The following is a 17,220-nucleotide window of genomic DNA, read 5'->3' as shown; positions in this document are numbered from 1 at the left end:
GCTTCCTGTTGTTATGAAGTAGTGTGTGCTGCAAGGCTTATAGTCATCAACAGCATTGTTACCATATATATTGCCCTGCTCCACACTGCTCTGTAGGAGCCAAAGGGCTTGAGTCTAAAAAAAAATAAAAAATCTGGAAAAGCCTAAAGCATCCTATTAACTGCCATGAGTTTTAAAATCTTGCCTCCAGACACTTTGTGAGTGCAGCTGCAAGAAAAAGAGCAGCGCAGGTTGTTTTAGCACATGCCCCAAATGACAAATATTGATGCTTAAATAACAAAACTCTCTAATGGCAGTAAGAATTCCCACCAAGCGTGGGGGAGGAAGTCACAGTGTCATTATTATAGAGCCATAAATACCACAGAGGGAGCTTGACACTGGACGACCCTCTTTACATCTGGTTTCTTAGTGTACCAATAATCAGCATTAGTTGATTCTGTCTCACGGGTCATGACTTCTAATAGTTTAAAATGACACTAAAAAAGGTTTTATTATCCTAAAAGAAAAAGCTCTTTGGGTCAGCTCCAGTCAAACAGCCAAAAGCTGTGCAATATGGGAAAAAATTGGTTTGTTATATACTAATTTCTATTTCTGTAACTTTATCAATGTGAAATAGGGTGTGAAATTTTCCGATATATTTATAATTAATTAAAAAATTTTTTTGAAGGGAACCGTTTATGAAAATTTGGTGTATTTCTTTATTTTTATACACCAGTAAATGGTGAAGCGGGATTTATGCTCCAGCATGGGTGGTGCATTCGCTGCCTGGAGAGAGGCTTGTTGTTGGATGTAGGCAGTGTACAAATTATGTGGTACAACCAGTCTGTGGGTCACTCTTGCTTGTACCGTTGTTGGTCCATTAGCCAGCCCCGGAGAAGAGCAAAGTTATAACATACAAACAGCTCAAGTGAAACAGTGTGTTAAAAACAATGAAAACTCCCCCTGTGCTTTCCATACTATATTTTATGATTTTTGAAGTGTTTTTTCATGATTCTCCCATTCCTGGAGAACTCTGCTGTTGCTCTCTTCCAGCCCACTTGTCAAAGTGCAGAATGGGAAAAAATCCCTTGTTTGTCACACTTAAGTCTGGCAAAGAAGTAGAACCATCATTATTATCTTTTATTTACCTTTTTTCAACATGTGAAAAAGATTTAAACATGCGGCATTTAAAGCCTAGTATTAGAGGAAATGCTTAAGTGTAAAATTGTTATTTGGAGGGTATTTGCACCGATATATCAAATAAACTATTATATTACTATATATATTCAATGATAACAACCAAAACCTGTGTGAACTTTATCATCAGCACTAATTTTAAGTGATATACAAGTAAACGAGTGCTTTGCTTGTTGGCTGGACCGCGTAGTTTGTAATATGCAGGACTTGGATTTGTAAAACTCTAGGTTGGCTACAAAGCAGAGCCTCGTCTTGTGATTTTATAATAGAATCTGTGAGCTTAGCTTCCTACAGAGGGTGCCTACATGAAATAACAAAGAAATTTACATTACAAATTTAATATTTAAACTTCTTTAAACTACAAATTTAACATCTTAATTTTAAACCTCAAATAATTGCACAGTTTTAAACACAGTCAACACTTTCTTTTAGCTGGGCCGTTAGCAATTTGTGCTGACACAAGTGCCATTTCTTCTCTAACATGTGGATATTTATGCCTGATGATATCAAAGTGTGGTTTTAATAGTGCTTTTGAGGGCAAGTTACGTTCACTGTGTGTGTTTATGTGTTTGTGTGTATAAAAGCTTACTGTGTAATCTCATGGTTCACCAGTCTGATAGGGAACATATAGTAGTCTTTTTATATGCACATATACATGCATGCACATCTATATGCAAACACCCGAAGCATAAAGGTTGTATGCATATATACACTCATAAACTTGCAAACACAAACATTTAATCAGTGCAGTCACCTTTACATGCAGCAGAAACACATTTATTTAGCGTTATCATCAAGCACAGCGAACACTTGAAGTACATGCTCCTAGACTGAATGTCATCCATCGCTGTTCTAGAAATTAGCCCAAAATATTTGCATTGAGAAGCTAAAAGACAGTCTGTATATAAAAGACAGATGAAGGCATACCAACAGGTTTTTGAAGTGCCGTCCTGAAGACTCAACCAGTACTTTGGCCATCTTTGTCTTTGTAGTCTGAAACAGGATATGATGAGCAAGGTGTGGATGTGGTGAAGAAAAAGGGGATCCTGCATGATATATGATAAGCACTGACATATCACTCACAAGCTAGGTCCGCCATAAATCATATCTTGTTCTATTGTCCTTTCTACTCCAACTGGAACCATAATTTACAAAATGAACATCACATTGTATTCAACATAAGAGATCATAAACTTATTTACAGAGAGGAGATGCCACACCCACCCTGGCCATTAGAAAACACTGCTTCTATGTTTCACGCCTGGAACCCACATCCATGCTTTATATACAGTCTGTGGTGAAAACCTAATACTGCATAATGAAAATCTGCACCGACTGCTGAAATTTCTGTTTTATTTAACATGCTCAGCCAGTATAATTTAGGTCAAATAGCAAACAGTACACATGTCAGGATTGCTCTCCAGCTGTAGGGAACGAATGGAGTCTAATAATTACCACTGGGATGACTTGCTGATTAACAGGTACAAGATTATGTGGTGCGCTAACCTTGCAGGATGAGACCGAAAGAACAGAGGAGAAAAGAAGACAGAGGAATAGACAGAGATAATGAGACAGAGATGGAGAAAAGATGGTGAAAGTCAGAGAGGCAGTGAGGGGGAAAGAAGTGTCAGGAAACGCTGAAGAAACTCAACCTGAGCTCTAAATGGCTCCTTAACAAGAGGCTGAGACAGCAAAATGAAATTATACCCACACATGCACACACAGAGGCACATTCAATCACACACACAGACATGCACTGGAAATATAAAGCTTCCCCACTTTATTGTTGTGTACATGTGGACAAACATGCAGACTCACTTGTTTATCCTGTGCAGTACACATGTGCTCATATTGCCATCGTGCATTCACATGCGTGTTTGCACGCAAACACACATCCTTATGTACATTTTTAGGATGTAAGGTGTATCCTGACTTTGGTATGCCATGCACACATTTGCATTAACACTCTCTTTACACACACACACACTCCACATTGTATCTGTTGTCAAAAGGAGCTGATATGCACTGCACACGCACACACATGAACGCACACCCACCCCCCCAAACGCACATTTAACTTTACACACAGTGATAGGTCTTTTAAAGGGGTATTTCACACCTCATCGCATTTCAATTAGTAGGTAAGACAGACACATACTCACAAACACGCACACACACACATGCACACACGGCTTGACAGTCTGTCCGTTGGGTGAGGAAGATTCATTTGGATTCTCATCTCTCCTCTTTCCTCTTCCCTTCTGTGTGTGCCCTTTCTTTTCACTCTTCCTCTTTCTCTGCGCACCTCCTCCCGTATAGTCACTTTCCTTTCTCTCTCTCTCTCTCTCTCTCTCTCTCTCTCTTCTTCTGTCTTTCTTTCTCTCCATATCACTGTGAGTGACAGCACTTTGACCTCACGGGTTGTCAGGGGAGGCTGTTGCACAGACGGCCTGAATAGAAGAATCTTTCCCTGGATACAAGTGTGCTGAAGACTGGAAGAATAGGAGGTCCAGCAGCCACCCATTCTACCAGGCACATAAAGTAGAATATGAATGCCACTGGGTAGCTTCAGTTGCATAATTATCAACTCCAAAAGCAATAAACTGATTATTTGAGCTTGAACCTTTTTTTTTCTTTTAACTAACAGGCTAGCATGCAAAGAGTCAAGTGCACAGAGTAGACAGAATAGCAGTGGTAAAAGGAGAAATGAGCTGTCAGATGCTGAGAGGAAGTCAAATTAAAAGAGAAGGATTATAAATTTAAACCACTTTAGCAATAATCCCTGACTGTGCAGAAACAAAATGTAAGCACAAGTACAACAAAAAAATGCCCTTGTTTAACTGCTATTCAGGGAAAATATCTAATTAGCCAATCATATGGTTGCAACTAAATGCATTTAGGCATGTAGAGATGGTCAAGACAACCCCATGAAGTTCAAACTGAGCACGAAAGCATGGATCCATTCTGCCTTGTGTTAACGGTTGAGGTTGTGGATGTAATGATGGGGATTCTTGGCACACTTTGTGATAAATGCGCCATTTCTCAAAGCTCAGGTCATCTAAAACTTGATGACCTTGACAGTCTGTTAACTGCACCCAAATGGCATCCTCAACTCTGGGATGTGCGTCACAGATTTGCAGCCAATAAATCTGCAGCAACTATGTGATGATGTCATGTAAGAGTGGACCAAAATCTCTGAGGAATGTTTCCAGCACCTTGTATCTTCTGTTGTGAAAGCAGAAGGAAGTGGCAAGGTGTAACTAATCAAGTGGCTGATGAGTGCATGTCTAAGTTAAGCTCGAGAGCAGGTCTGACCATCCTGTTTTCCAGGATGGTTTTATTTATGGTTATAAAATCCATTTCTCTTACGATCATGGATTTTAAAATCATAAATGTTTAATATTTTTAAAACCTAGATGCTGCAATTTATCATTTCTTCAGTGTCACTGACTGTCTGATTATCCACGACTGGTTGAGTTAGCTGGCTCACAGAGGGAACATGTGCAATGAGTTGAACAACAGAAGCTACTCAGACACCAAACAGCATTTACATTGGAATGACTGAGTATGGAAGGTACAGTTTTGTAATGTGATGGACAGTTTAGGAAATGTTTTGGTCATTTCCTCCATTTATCTAGCCTGCAGGTTTATTTAAAACCTTTCTCATTGTCTGACCGCTCAAGTGTCTCAGTCTTTTGGCTTTGGGGGAGTTTAGTTTCCAGATCTCAGCAATATTATTACCAGTAAGAGGGCATGTCAAAACCACTCATCCTAACACTTCTTTGACCATCTCTGTTCGCAGCCTGCGATGTTCATCATCACATTGTGGCTTTACTTTATTGGGAAACTCCTCAGTAATCATCTCAGCTTGGTGTGCAATATTCCGCAATGCACTGGGGAAAAGACTTAACCCTCCGACATAAACTGGGCCAGAGACGATCGGCGTTGCCAGTTTTGTTTCAGGAGAGAGCGTAAAAGCTATTTTATAGCGTGTCTGTGTGTGAGAGAGAGACAGAGGGACAGAAAGAGGATAGATTGGGAATAAATCGAATCCTTTCTAACTGAGAATCTATTGTCTGCTCATCACCTCTAAAACACACACAAACACAAACACACCTGCCTCACAGATGCTGCGAGGGTGAAACAGGTGTTAAGCACGACAGGGAAATTGATTCCACCCTTTTACTCAAAACACACCACGAACCTTCTCCTCCTCTACTCTGTCCTTCCTCCCTTATCTTTAAGCCACCACCCTCTTCTCGCTCCCCTTCTAGTCCCTTTCTTCATCCTCCAGATTCTCCTTTGCAGACTTTTCTTCTGATATTTCTTCCCTCTAGCGGTGTCACAGCTCTTAAAGGGCACTCGTTGTTACACTAAAGGCTTCAAAATGTGTGTTTGCCTCAGTACCTTACAACAAATATCAATGAATGTCAGACTCCTCTCTGTTGCTGCAGACTGGTTGCATTTACAGGACTCTCAGGCAGATGCATCATGTGAACCCTGCTCTGTTGCTTCTCACACCCACACAGATTTATTGTGTTTTTTGTTGTTTTTTCTGTGTGAGCAAAAAAAACAAAAAACAAAACAAAAAAAGACCATTTTATGGTTGATAATATTTTTTTCTGTAATCTCTCTCTTTCTCTAATGTGTCTTTTATTGCACCAGTACACAACAAAGCCCTCAGGCGCTGCACATACACACTCTCTGCCGCCTCTCTGTACCTCACACACACACACACACACACACACACACACACACACACACACACACACACACACAACGGGACACATAGTAATGTACGTTTGGCTTAATGGTAACAGATTACACAATATGTAGGACACACACACACACACATACAGTCTTAAACATACACCTACTTGTGTGCATAAGTAGTCTTTACACAGCTGATGCCATGATGTAAGTGTCAGTAAAGCAATAATTCTGTGTCGTTTGTCAGTTTGCTGACAGTCGCTCACACAGAACAATCACTGTTTGTGTCTTTTTAACTGGTTTTATGAGCGAGTAGCTGTATTTTACTGTAAGTCCTCGGCTACAGAGTGGGCAGACATACAAAAGAGAAACAGAGACAGAAAGTGGAGGAGACAGACAAACCAGACATTGCAAATAAGGGGAGAGAAAATGGCTCTGTGTATATGTGTGTGCGTGGATGTGTGTGTACCCTGTCGCCAGTGCTATTAAAGTTGTATTGCACAGAGCTTTTAGAGCATCAGCCATCAGCCGAGTAACTTTAGCTAATAATTTTTTCAAAACCTCTGTGCTTTGTGCATGTCAGGGCTTCCCAACGTGTGTGTGTATGTGTGTGTGTGTGTGTATCCATGTTAGTGTGTGTTTGGGTGGTTTGGATCGTCAGTATGTACTTGCGCGAGTCTTTCGTTACATCGTGTAAGGGCACGTGCATGCATACGAGCCTTTTTAGACAGTTATTGCAAACTGTAGATGCTAGACCACATGTGAATACTGTAAAAAAATTTGGCACTGTTCCCAGCAACTGTGTTCATACTGGGTGATTTTACGCTGCGCAATTTATATCCAGTGCCGGCATCCGGTGCTAATGGAGGAAGCGGCGAGAGCTTCATGGAGAGAGGTTAAAAGTAAAGCTAACACCATGGCCTCAAAGTAGCAGGCCCTCTCTGTGAAGCCTGAGGCACATGGGCAAGTTTAATGTTGAGAACCTAATTTACATAATCAGCTATTTCCCCCTGTTGTCACTACAGTGGTACATGATGAAGTAGTTAATTTCCCAAGCAATGTGTTTTATGAAATGTTGTTCTCATTAAGTCCAAGAAGCTCATTAAAGTTACTTCACTATATGTTACACTAATTGGGGAAGTTGCTGACCACTGTGTTGGCCCACATCAGTTTTAAGTACTATTACATGCAGTAGTTGAGTAAATCAATCCAGAGTGATGGAAATTATTGAAGAGTCAGTCTTCTTTAAGCACACACAACTTGGACCTTAACTTGTGTCCCAGACCTGAAAGAAGACAGCGAAGCAAATAAAAACATGAATAAAACAAAGTAAAATAGATTAAAATGCAGCATTTTAGCACTCCTTCCTCTCTGTTCTGAGTCCCTGCTAACAGGAGAGCAGAAGCATACGCATTTACGTCACACAGGCTAAAGATAAATCAGCACAGTCAGACCTTGCTCTCCCAGATGAAAGTCCTCTGCTTGCACCATTCCTGTGCAAAAGTCTAGAGCCACCCTGATTTCTTTATACAATGCAGTTTTTCCAGTTTTTGTCTGCTTTTTCATTTTCAGTCAGTTGAGGCTGTTTGTTTTTTTGCTGTTTGTTTGTTAAGCCACTCAACATTGTGGCATGTAAAGGGATGAACCAGTTTTGTGACGATGAACAACAGATAGCTTAGCAAGGAGCCCATTTTGAACAGTTTCTTTAGAAATGTTGTTAATAACAGTCAGTTGCAAAGAATTTCTGCTGATGCCTCAGAAATCGTGTCAGTAGAAGGGCTGCAAAGAAGCCATTCTTAAGGAAGAGAAATGGAAACAACAGGGAGTGCCTACAGTCATCTGTAAAACACAGTTGAGGCTCTTTCATAGTTTGAAGCTGCATATCAGCCAGTGGCATTGGATCTTGAAGGAAAGATGCATTCATGTATTTTCTTGTGTTTATCCAATGCAGGGTTGCGCTTTGACTGGAGCTGATGCAAGCCCTCACAGGGCGAGAGGCAGGGTACACCCTGCACAGGTCACCAGTGTAGGTCACAGACTGGTAGTTTATCACCCACGATGGCGGTCCACGGCCTGCAATAGACTAACAAATATTGACCTTCAATCTAATTAGAATTGTAAAGCCTCTGTTTTTCCATGTATGTTTGCAGAGATAAAATTTTATGTTTGCTGCTCCTATTTCTCATTTTATAAGCAGAATATAAATAAATGAGATGTGGCTGAAAAAACTTTTGCACACTATTGCACTTCCTGCATTTTTGCCCTCCATACTGATCTGAAAAAACAGGCAAGCTCCTCTTCGCAGGTTTCTAACACCTCACAACATGGACTGGAACATACTTAGGAGTTTAGCTTTAATGTTTGCCTGTTATTAACCAAAGTCTATACTAGTAGCTTTACTCCTAACATACCCTAATCTTCACTTATTCCCAATATGACCACAGCACTAACATAGAAAATGACAGCACATAATATAACCCAACTCTTAAGGTATTCTTCCAGTATCTGTGGTTGGGATTTGCCTGTGAAGCCCATCAGTGTGGATACTCCTAAGTCATGGTCAGACCACAAAGACATCTCCACTGCATCCCCTTGCTGTGGCCTTAAGTGTTGAGATGTTTTCAGTGATAAATGCAGCATGGAGCAGATGTAGGGCTCAGTGTACAGTACAAGTGCTTCGCTCATGAATAAACTCACAGAGTGTGAAAATCAGTCACTAAACAACAGCAACCAAAAAGTAAAACTTTAACAAATAATGTTCTGCACTGAAACAACTCACTACACCTTCATTTCAGTCATTTCATGGTCTAAGTGTATGAAAAGGAACAACGATACACCCCTCTCCCAGCCTAAAATGTATCACTCTATGTATCAGTATTTATGAATAATTGGACGTGACCTTTATGTACACACAGTGTATATATATAAATTCCTATGCAGATGCACTCGAATGCACACAAAGCTCTGTTTGCCTCAAGGTGACTCTGACCAAAAACGAGCAACCAGTGCTTTGTCTGTGAGATAAAGAAGAAGACAAAAAGAGAGAAAGTGCAGAGGAGGGAAAGAGAAGAAGAGAGAGATTAAGAGAGAGAGAAAGGGAGAGGCAGAGAGAGGGGAGTGCATGCGGCAAAACAGAGGACGGACTGAAGTCATTCAAGCTTTTCTTCCCCCTGAATAATCCCAGTTTTGTCCAAATTTAGTTGGAGGAGATTGTGGAACATCCAGTCCTTGACATCAGCCAGAAAGTCATGTAAAAGCATCGACTTCTACTGAGACTGAATCGCTGCCTGACTTTTTTTTTCTTGAGCATGTTTGCATTTTTCTCTGTTTCTCAGTCTCTCTAGTTTCAATTATCTCAAGATTTATTTAATCACAAAAAGTCTCACTGCCAAAGGAAATGGACAGATGGATGGATGGAAATGTCAGAGGGAATAAAGCACCCTTTTCCACGGCTCTGTCGGGGCTTTAAGTGCAGAAGGAGAACCATAGTGGCAAAAATAGTAAGTTCTTGTGATTGAAGTGTGTAGATCTGGAGGAAGATGAGCAATTCAATTCAATTTTATTTATATAGCGCCAAATCACAACAACAGTCACCTCAAGGCGCTTTATATTGTAAGGTAGACCCTACAATAATAGATACAGAGAAAAACCCAGCAATCATATGACCCCCTATGAGCAAGCACTTTGGCAACAGTGGGAAGGAAAAACTACCTTTTAACAGGAAGAAAACCTCTGGCAGAACCAGGCTCAGGGAGGGGCGGGGCCATCTGCTACGACCGGTTGGGGTGAGAGAAGGAAGACAGGATAAAAGACATGCAGTGGAAGAGAGACAGAGGTTAATAACAGATATGATTCAATGCAGAGAAGTCTATTAACACATACTGTGTGAAAAAGGTGACTGAAAAGGAAAAACTCAATGCATCATGGGAGTCCCCCAGCAGCCTATGCCTATTGCAGCATAACTAAGGGAGGATTCAGGGTCACCTGATCCAGCCCTAACTATGTGCTTTACCAAAAAGGAAAGTTTTAACTCTAATCTTAAAAGTAGAGATAGTGTCGGTCTCCTGAATCCAAACTGGAAGCTGGTTCCAGATAAGAGGTGCCTGAAAACTGAAGGCTCTCCCTCCCATTCTACCTTTTCATAGCAATGGCTATGAAAACAGGAATTGCAATGAGCAATGTGTGAGCTAGCATCGCAGTTTTGGTATAAACTTTAATGCACTATTTATTAAAGTTTACAGTGCCTCTAAGCATCACAAGTATATGCATCAATACGTGTAATGTTATCATATACCAACACAGAGGTCACAGGAAGTCCTAAAATAAATAATATACAGGACTAATAGCAGGTTGTATGTGACAAGCCTGGTTTGATGCAGATGTAGAGCATTTAATGAAAACATCATCCTAAAATTAAAATTATAATGGAATGAGTTTGATTTAGAGTGTTTATAAAATGGAGCAGCAGGAACAATCCTGGGACAGGTTTCTGCTTGCAATAAGAAAAATGTAAGAAATGTTTACAGTAAATTCATAAATCAATCAATTCAGCATCAGAATAAAGATTACACCACCATGGATGGAGGATGTTCCTATGAACAGCTTTGCACATCACTGTCTACATATTGGTTTACCTCCATAAGGTGTTGTGTTACTGGTGTTACTTCATACTTCATGTTGTGCAGGTTGGGGGATCAGATGTCCCTCTATAAGGGGGACTGCACAGCATTTTTATGCTTTCCCCCCTCTCCCACATCTTGAACCAATGTCCCACATTTTACAGGCTCTGCAGGACATCCACCTTTCTAAACACTGGATTTTCCTCAGTACATATAAAGTTGGTGCTTTTATCATGAACAAATATATCATTCTGTGCAATATAGTGGAAAATACCACAAAGCAGATGACAGATATACTGAGAAATAGAGTTATTTTTCAGTTTCACATAAGAGAAAAAATGGTGTGAAGCGACACAGTATATTTGTGTGATATTTGGCTAAAGATTCATAAATTGTCAGCTAGTGCTCCAAAAAGACCTATGGATACATCCTTACTCAAACCTATAGACTGTTACCAGACAGAAGCGCAGCTGAAATAACAAGGGGGAGTGAAAACTTCCCTTTATTCTTATTGTGTTTACCTAGCAAGAGTTGAAAAGTCCGACATGCGGCTTATTGTGATCTAGTCACCCTGTGTGCATGTCTGGTATGGCTACTCAGCAGCCATACATTACAGGGAATGAAAAAATCTTTTCAATTTGTTATTGTTGCAATTGCATTCTCTTAATAAAACCCAGTATCTACAGTGCAGGCTCTCCTACTGGAAGTTTTTGAGATACCTACAAAAAATGTCCAGTTCACCAGCAGTTTAATGCTCTAAAGATTTATTTCAGTCCTTCATGTTGGAGTCTCAGATGTTAACACATGGCAGTACAGCACTTTAAAGATGTTATGTGGACTCTGCTGACTCCATTGCTTCTTCTGGCACATTGGCAAGTGGCAGGAAGTCACGAGGAAAGGTGTACTCAGTCATGTTGCAAAGTCCGGACACCACACAGCAGCTCAAGGCGCTGCGGAAAATCTCCATGTCGCACGCCTCATACCACTCATTGGTTAAAGTGTCGTAGTACTCAACGTTCGAAGTGGTGGTGAAGCCGTTGAAACCCCCGACGACAAAGAGGCGATCGTCAATTACCTCAATGCCAAAGTTGCTGCGGGGGGTCAGCATAGAGGACACGAGGTTCCACGTATTGGAATGTGGGTTGTAAGCCTCAGCGGTGCGCAGACGGTTGTTTCCATCGAAGCCACCAACCTAAAAGTAAATACGTGGGTCAAATGATTGAATGTAAGTGTAACCAGCTTCACCGTACCCCTGTAAGAAAATGTACCTGCTATATGTCTTTAGCTGTTTTTGCACAGATACTCCAGAAAATGACTGAAGAATTAAGTTGCAATACTGTCCAAAGTTTCCCTTAATATGTAGCAGATACAAGGAGATTGTTTACCTTAGGTGTGATCTGACTACTGGAAATACTCTGATTGGTTTAGGGTTTTACCTGGATAAAGCGAACAGCTACCTGACATATTCTCATGCTGTTATATGGAGTTTACACATAAAAATTGTTTAAAAAAGGCCCATTAATGTCCCAGTATTTGCATCCTCACAGGCCCACATTTGTTGGGAATGTCTAGAAAAGATCAGGGTGCAGTGGTGTGTGAAAATGACTTCTGAATTAAAAGGAGAAAGTAAAATAAAGTAGAAGCCAGCTGTTGAGGAAGTCTGTATGAGACCTTTTTTCACTCAAGCCTCAACTACAGCTATTAAAGCACTGTTGTCTATCACACCACGCTATTATCAACAAAGATGAATAGCCCTCGACAAAAAGTATTTGTGTTTTCAGTATAAATGTCTTCACAGCTCTTTTGCCTTTAGTCCAAAAAGGAACATTGAGTTCCAGTCCTTTCTTCCTATAACAGATTAAAGTAGCCCTGACAGGCCTTGGGGCCTAAAAGCCTGATCAAAGACCCTGAGGTCAGCACCAGGGTAAGGTCACTGCATTCTGCTGATAATAACTTTTCCTTTATTTGAATAGAGACTTAGTCTGAATAGAAAATAAATACTAAACGGTAGCTAGCTAAATAAAGAAGGGTGCCTCAGAAGGTGAGACTAAAATCTTTGCTTTTTACCAAAGGGTGCAGCTGCAAAACAACTAAATAAGTGGTTTTAAGGCAAATAGCAAGATAAAATTTATAGCTAAAATGCCTACCGTCCCCAGAGGATGAGTTCTAATCACTTGGCTTATTCCCTCATTTTTCTAAAGGTGTTGCAGGATGAGTTTGAAATTGTCTCTAACATATGTCCTCTATGGAACGATGAGGATGACAATGTTGGTTTTGAATAAGTATTTCTGTTGTACTGAGTGAAATGTGAAATCATCAGTGAAATCTTTAAAGACACAACATTTTGGTAATGAGGCACATGAAAAAAAAAATGAGGCAGAAACATTAATCGGTTAAATTAATACATAGAATGAGTAAGAATGCCTTCTCTGAACCTGTGGTCAGGATAGGAATCTGATCATTGATAAATACAAAACAAAGTTAACAAAATTCTGTGTCAGCCAAATCTGTGTTAAGCCTTGCTGATCGAAGCACATTACAGATTTGATTTGTATGTTACGTGAGTGTCAGCACTACTTTGTGGTCTTACTGCAAAGACATGATCCGCATATGCAATGACACCTATCCCGCTGCGGCGGCTGTTCATGGGACTGATCATCGTCCACTGGTTGCTCTCTGGGTTGTAATATTCAGCTGTCTGTAGACACTCGTTGCCATTGAATCCACCACAAATGTAAATCTGAAAACAAAAAAGGGACATTAAATATCTTTACATTTCTTAGATTTCAGTTGGAAACAATGTTACCTGTAAGTGAAATGTTTCCACATCATTTGTGAAGTAAGACCGATACTCAGTACCCAAGTGTCCAACTGAAAAATACAAATGTGTAATAACAAATGTGTGTGTTTTACAATTACCTGTCATAAAAACATGTTTATGCACCCAAATTTTACCTGAGTATGTGGGACTTCTTTCAGTCAGAAAGCCAGAAATGAATCAAACATAACATTCAATCAATAAGGCTAATTTTTCTGTTCAGGAATGCAGATAAATAATTGTAATCTGGGATCTTAATATAATAAAATAATGATGTGTTTTACTATTTTTTTAATATCTGTTATATTTTAGTTGACAAGTCAACTCAACTAAAGTACTGTACATAAATGCAAAGATGCACTTGTGATCAGTTAGAAACAAAATAGATATATATTAGTATATTTTTCAACTTTTTAAACTATACTTTTAAATTTGAAAACATGAACATAGAAACCAGTTTGTGACCTATCTTGCACCTCGCTTCACTGTAAAAATGTGTATTCCCTGACTGGTTGGCAAGTGGTTGCTGGAGGTTGATGGCTGTCACTACTGTGAAATTGTAACCAGGAAGGTGTTGCACCACAAGCCTCCCTGTATTTCCTTTGGTCGTAAGCAGACTGTTGAGGTTTGCATGGAGTACTCTGACTTGTCTGCAAATACTCACAAACTATTTGCTGTAGAAATCTGTAGAGTCTTTCATACAATCACTGCCTAACCAGCTGAGGAATACACATTTTTCCCTAGCTACTGGTTGTTACCAAAGGTTGCTGACAGGTCTCTAGGCCTGTGTGCCTGAGACCCTACTCTATTTCTCTGCTACTCTTTTACTTCACCCACCCGGTTGTTAAGTGTTGTGCAGCTGGCGTCGCTCCTCTGTTCGTGCATCGGTGCAATAAGACTCCACTGGTTGATTTCAGGTTGATAGCGCTCTGCACTGCTGAGTCGTACATGCCCGTCGTAGCCTCCCAGGGCATAGATGAACCCGTTCAACACAGTCACACTCACATAGCAGCGGCGGAAGTGCATGGGCCCCACCTCATTACAGGCGCGAGTGGTCAGGTCAAACCTACGGACGCTGCTGAAATACTCCACCCTGTCGAAGCCACCAATGAAGTAGACGTACCCGTTGAGGAAGGCGGCTCCATGATAAGCACGAGGATACTCGAGGTTGTTCGTTACGTTTACCCAGCGGTTAGCCCGGCAATCGTAGGCCTCGATGCCGTTAGTTGGATCACCACCACTCCACCCCCCAATGGCCAGCAGGATGGAATGAGGCAGGCGGGGACGAGCAAGAGGGTGACACAAGCCAGACATGAAGGGTCTGCTTCCTAGACCATGTATGTCTAAGATGACATTACTTATCATGGACACGCACTCAGAATTGGCCCCCACCAGCTCACTAGACAGCAAATTGTCCTTTAGGTAGTCAGACGTCATCAATCCCAGTCGGACCTATAGAGAGATGACAGAAGAGAATATGACTATGAATTTCAACTACATCAGTTTTAGTAAACTCAAGCTTCTTTAGGATAATGCTCCTAATGTTGTTTAATTTTCTTATTGCTAGCAAGAGAGCGACCAAAGTCAGACACCATTAGTCTTTTCGTCAGCAGGGACAGTTTTTAGTCATAGCCCTAGCAACTATACTTAATAAATATAATTTATTCTATAGCATGTGTGTAGAGATCTGATACGGTTTTAATGCTCTTGAAGAGAATTTCTTAAATGTGGTGTGGCTACAGCTGAAAAGAGCAACATCTTGAGATATTAAAGCATCCTTATACCCAGATGGATCGACTCAATCTATGACTTAAATGCTGAAGATTTAAGTCCAAACTAAATGTAGTAATGAAAGTTTATAGACCTTGGGCAACAGAGCGGTGAGGTGTTGTTTCCGTTCTGCAGGTACATGGCTAATCCACTTTGTAAGCACTTCATACACAGTGGTCTCCAACTGCACATTGAGGTCGTCTCTATCAAGGATGTCAGCAAGTTCCTCCACAGTTAGCTGCAGGAACTCCTCCTCAAGAACAACCTGCTTAAAGTTATTGATGATGTAGTGGTAGGCCTTGGCGCGTAGTTCGGGTGATAAGCATACTTTTGTGAACTGCCAAATGCCAACGCAGTTCTCTGGGCACAGTTGCTCCCCGAGGAAGTCAGAGCAGAGTTTCACAATGTCCATTGCATTGAATTGATCAGCTGCCATGAGAAGTTCCACTACATTTTCCTCCGTTATGGAAACTGAGCCAGTGTATGCAAAGTCAATGATGAGTCCCATCATCTCAGGAGACACGCCAGGTATGTTGAAGACCTGTTTGTCTGGGTTGCTCCAGCGGCTGAAAAGAGCCCTGAGGGTAGAGATGGAGACAGAGTAGAGAATATTAAAAAGTGTGGAGGCAACAAGATAATAAACTATGTCATGCACAAGCAAGATAAATATATAAAATCTGTTGACAGGAATGGAAATGATTTCCTAATTACATGTGTTGCTATGTGATTACTGTGATAGTCTTGTAATGTCTAGTCCATATTGCCATAGAGTATATAACTCCAAAACAGAGTTTGTACATGTTTAGTGCGCTTGATTGTTGGGTTTTCAATGTCTTTATTACATTGGCACCATGTTTATGAAGCTTTTGCCAAACACAATGCAGTCCCACACCACGACAGAGCCTCCACCGTGTTTTAAAGTTAACTCTAGACACTCACTGTTGTACCTCTATGACAAATGTTGAAATCAACTCCATAAGGCCAGTTTGCTCTGATCTTTAGTCTAGTTATTGCATAATTTGGCATACCTCAGTCTGTTTCCTTTCCTTATGGAAGTTCCAGTGCATGTTGCTTAATTACAGTCTCTGTTTTCCTTCCACAACCATTTCTGATGAGGTTTCATGATAAGTAGATGGATTAAATGGTTTTGTGTCAGGAATTTGCTGGACTTCTTAAGGACATGACTTTCGGATACTGTTCATCTGCTGTAGATCATTACTTTTTTATGTGTGCTACTCCTTGTTTTGTCTTTAACGCTGGTTCTTCACTAAGTTGTGTGTTATGTGTAGAAACAATAATGGTTCATCCTTCGAGTTATGGTAGGTGTCCTTTTTATGCTTGAATGATTCATAGATCAGCATTAAATGGCTTAACAAACAAATAAACAAATGAACAAAAACTCATCTATAAACTTTTGCTCAGCGTATGACTTTATAACAGAGTTCAATCTTTTTAGTATCAGTAAGCCTGGTGTGTTTTATTGGGTTGATAAGAGTGCATCAAAATGTTGTAACTTAATAAAACACATAAATTAGACTTCAGTTCAACACAGTCTGAATTTAGTTCATATAATAACCAAGTGATTCACAGTGCTTTTTAAATGGCACATTTACTGAAGTGGAATCTCTGTGAAGGTAAAGATGAAATCTGCAAATGTTTGCATTATGTTTTGGGTGTATCTGTCAGTTGACCGTGACAAAGTCTTTCTATCACAAAAGTTTTATGATTCAACCCGTTCCTTTTTGTTGGCACTGTTTCACAGACTAAGTACATGAATTACATTTTTCACAGGTATAAACCAGTCAACTGTCCTTCACATTATCAGGTAAGCAACTCACCTGAAGTACGGCGTACAGTTACACAGGATGACCCTGTGGACCGGAAATTCAACATCCTCCACTTTGATGATTGCATCACAAAATTGTCCCTCCGAACGGAGTTCATTATACACTGAGCTCGACTTGTATGGCGGCTGGCCTTCTTCACTCATCTTGAGTTTTGTGACTGTTTTTCTTAGTTTTTTTGTCTGAAGTTTGTCTTGAAGTGTTCAGATCACAAAATCAAATCTAACTGTGGAATTTGGGGAATGGAGCCTATGACATCATCATGACTTGGCAACAGTTGCCC

The 17,220-nt window shown here is 40.4% G+C and overlaps 1 protein-coding gene across 1 annotated transcript; it reads right to left on the bottom strand.

Annotated features, from left to right (window-relative positions):
- Positions 1-11,334: 11,334 nt before the first annotated feature.
- LOC309699139 (kelch-like protein 10) lies at positions 11,335-17,110 on the bottom strand (the record flags this gene model as incomplete). The annotated part of the gene is made up of 5 exons (XM_082522013.1): positions 16,932-17,110; positions 15,188-15,671; positions 14,161-14,775; positions 13,096-13,245; positions 11,335-11,697 (listed from the first exon to the last, which is right to left on the bottom strand). The coding sequence occupies exons 1-5, from the start codon at positions 17,081-17,083 to the stop codon at positions 11,335-11,337; spliced, it is 1,764 nt and encodes a 587-aa protein (XP_082378139.1). The 5' UTR covers positions 17,084-17,110.
- Positions 17,111-17,220: the final 110 nt, after the last annotated feature.

The sequence above is a fragment of the Aulonocara stuartgranti genome (assembly GCF_965226115.1).
Source record: "Aulonocara stuartgranti genome assembly, chromosome: 22".
NCBI classification, from domain to species: Eukaryota; Metazoa; Chordata; class Actinopteri; order Cichliformes; family Cichlidae; genus Aulonocara; species Aulonocara stuartgranti.
The sequence above is the reverse complement of the archived record's forward strand: the minus strand, read 5'-3'. Positions and strand labels throughout refer to the sequence as shown.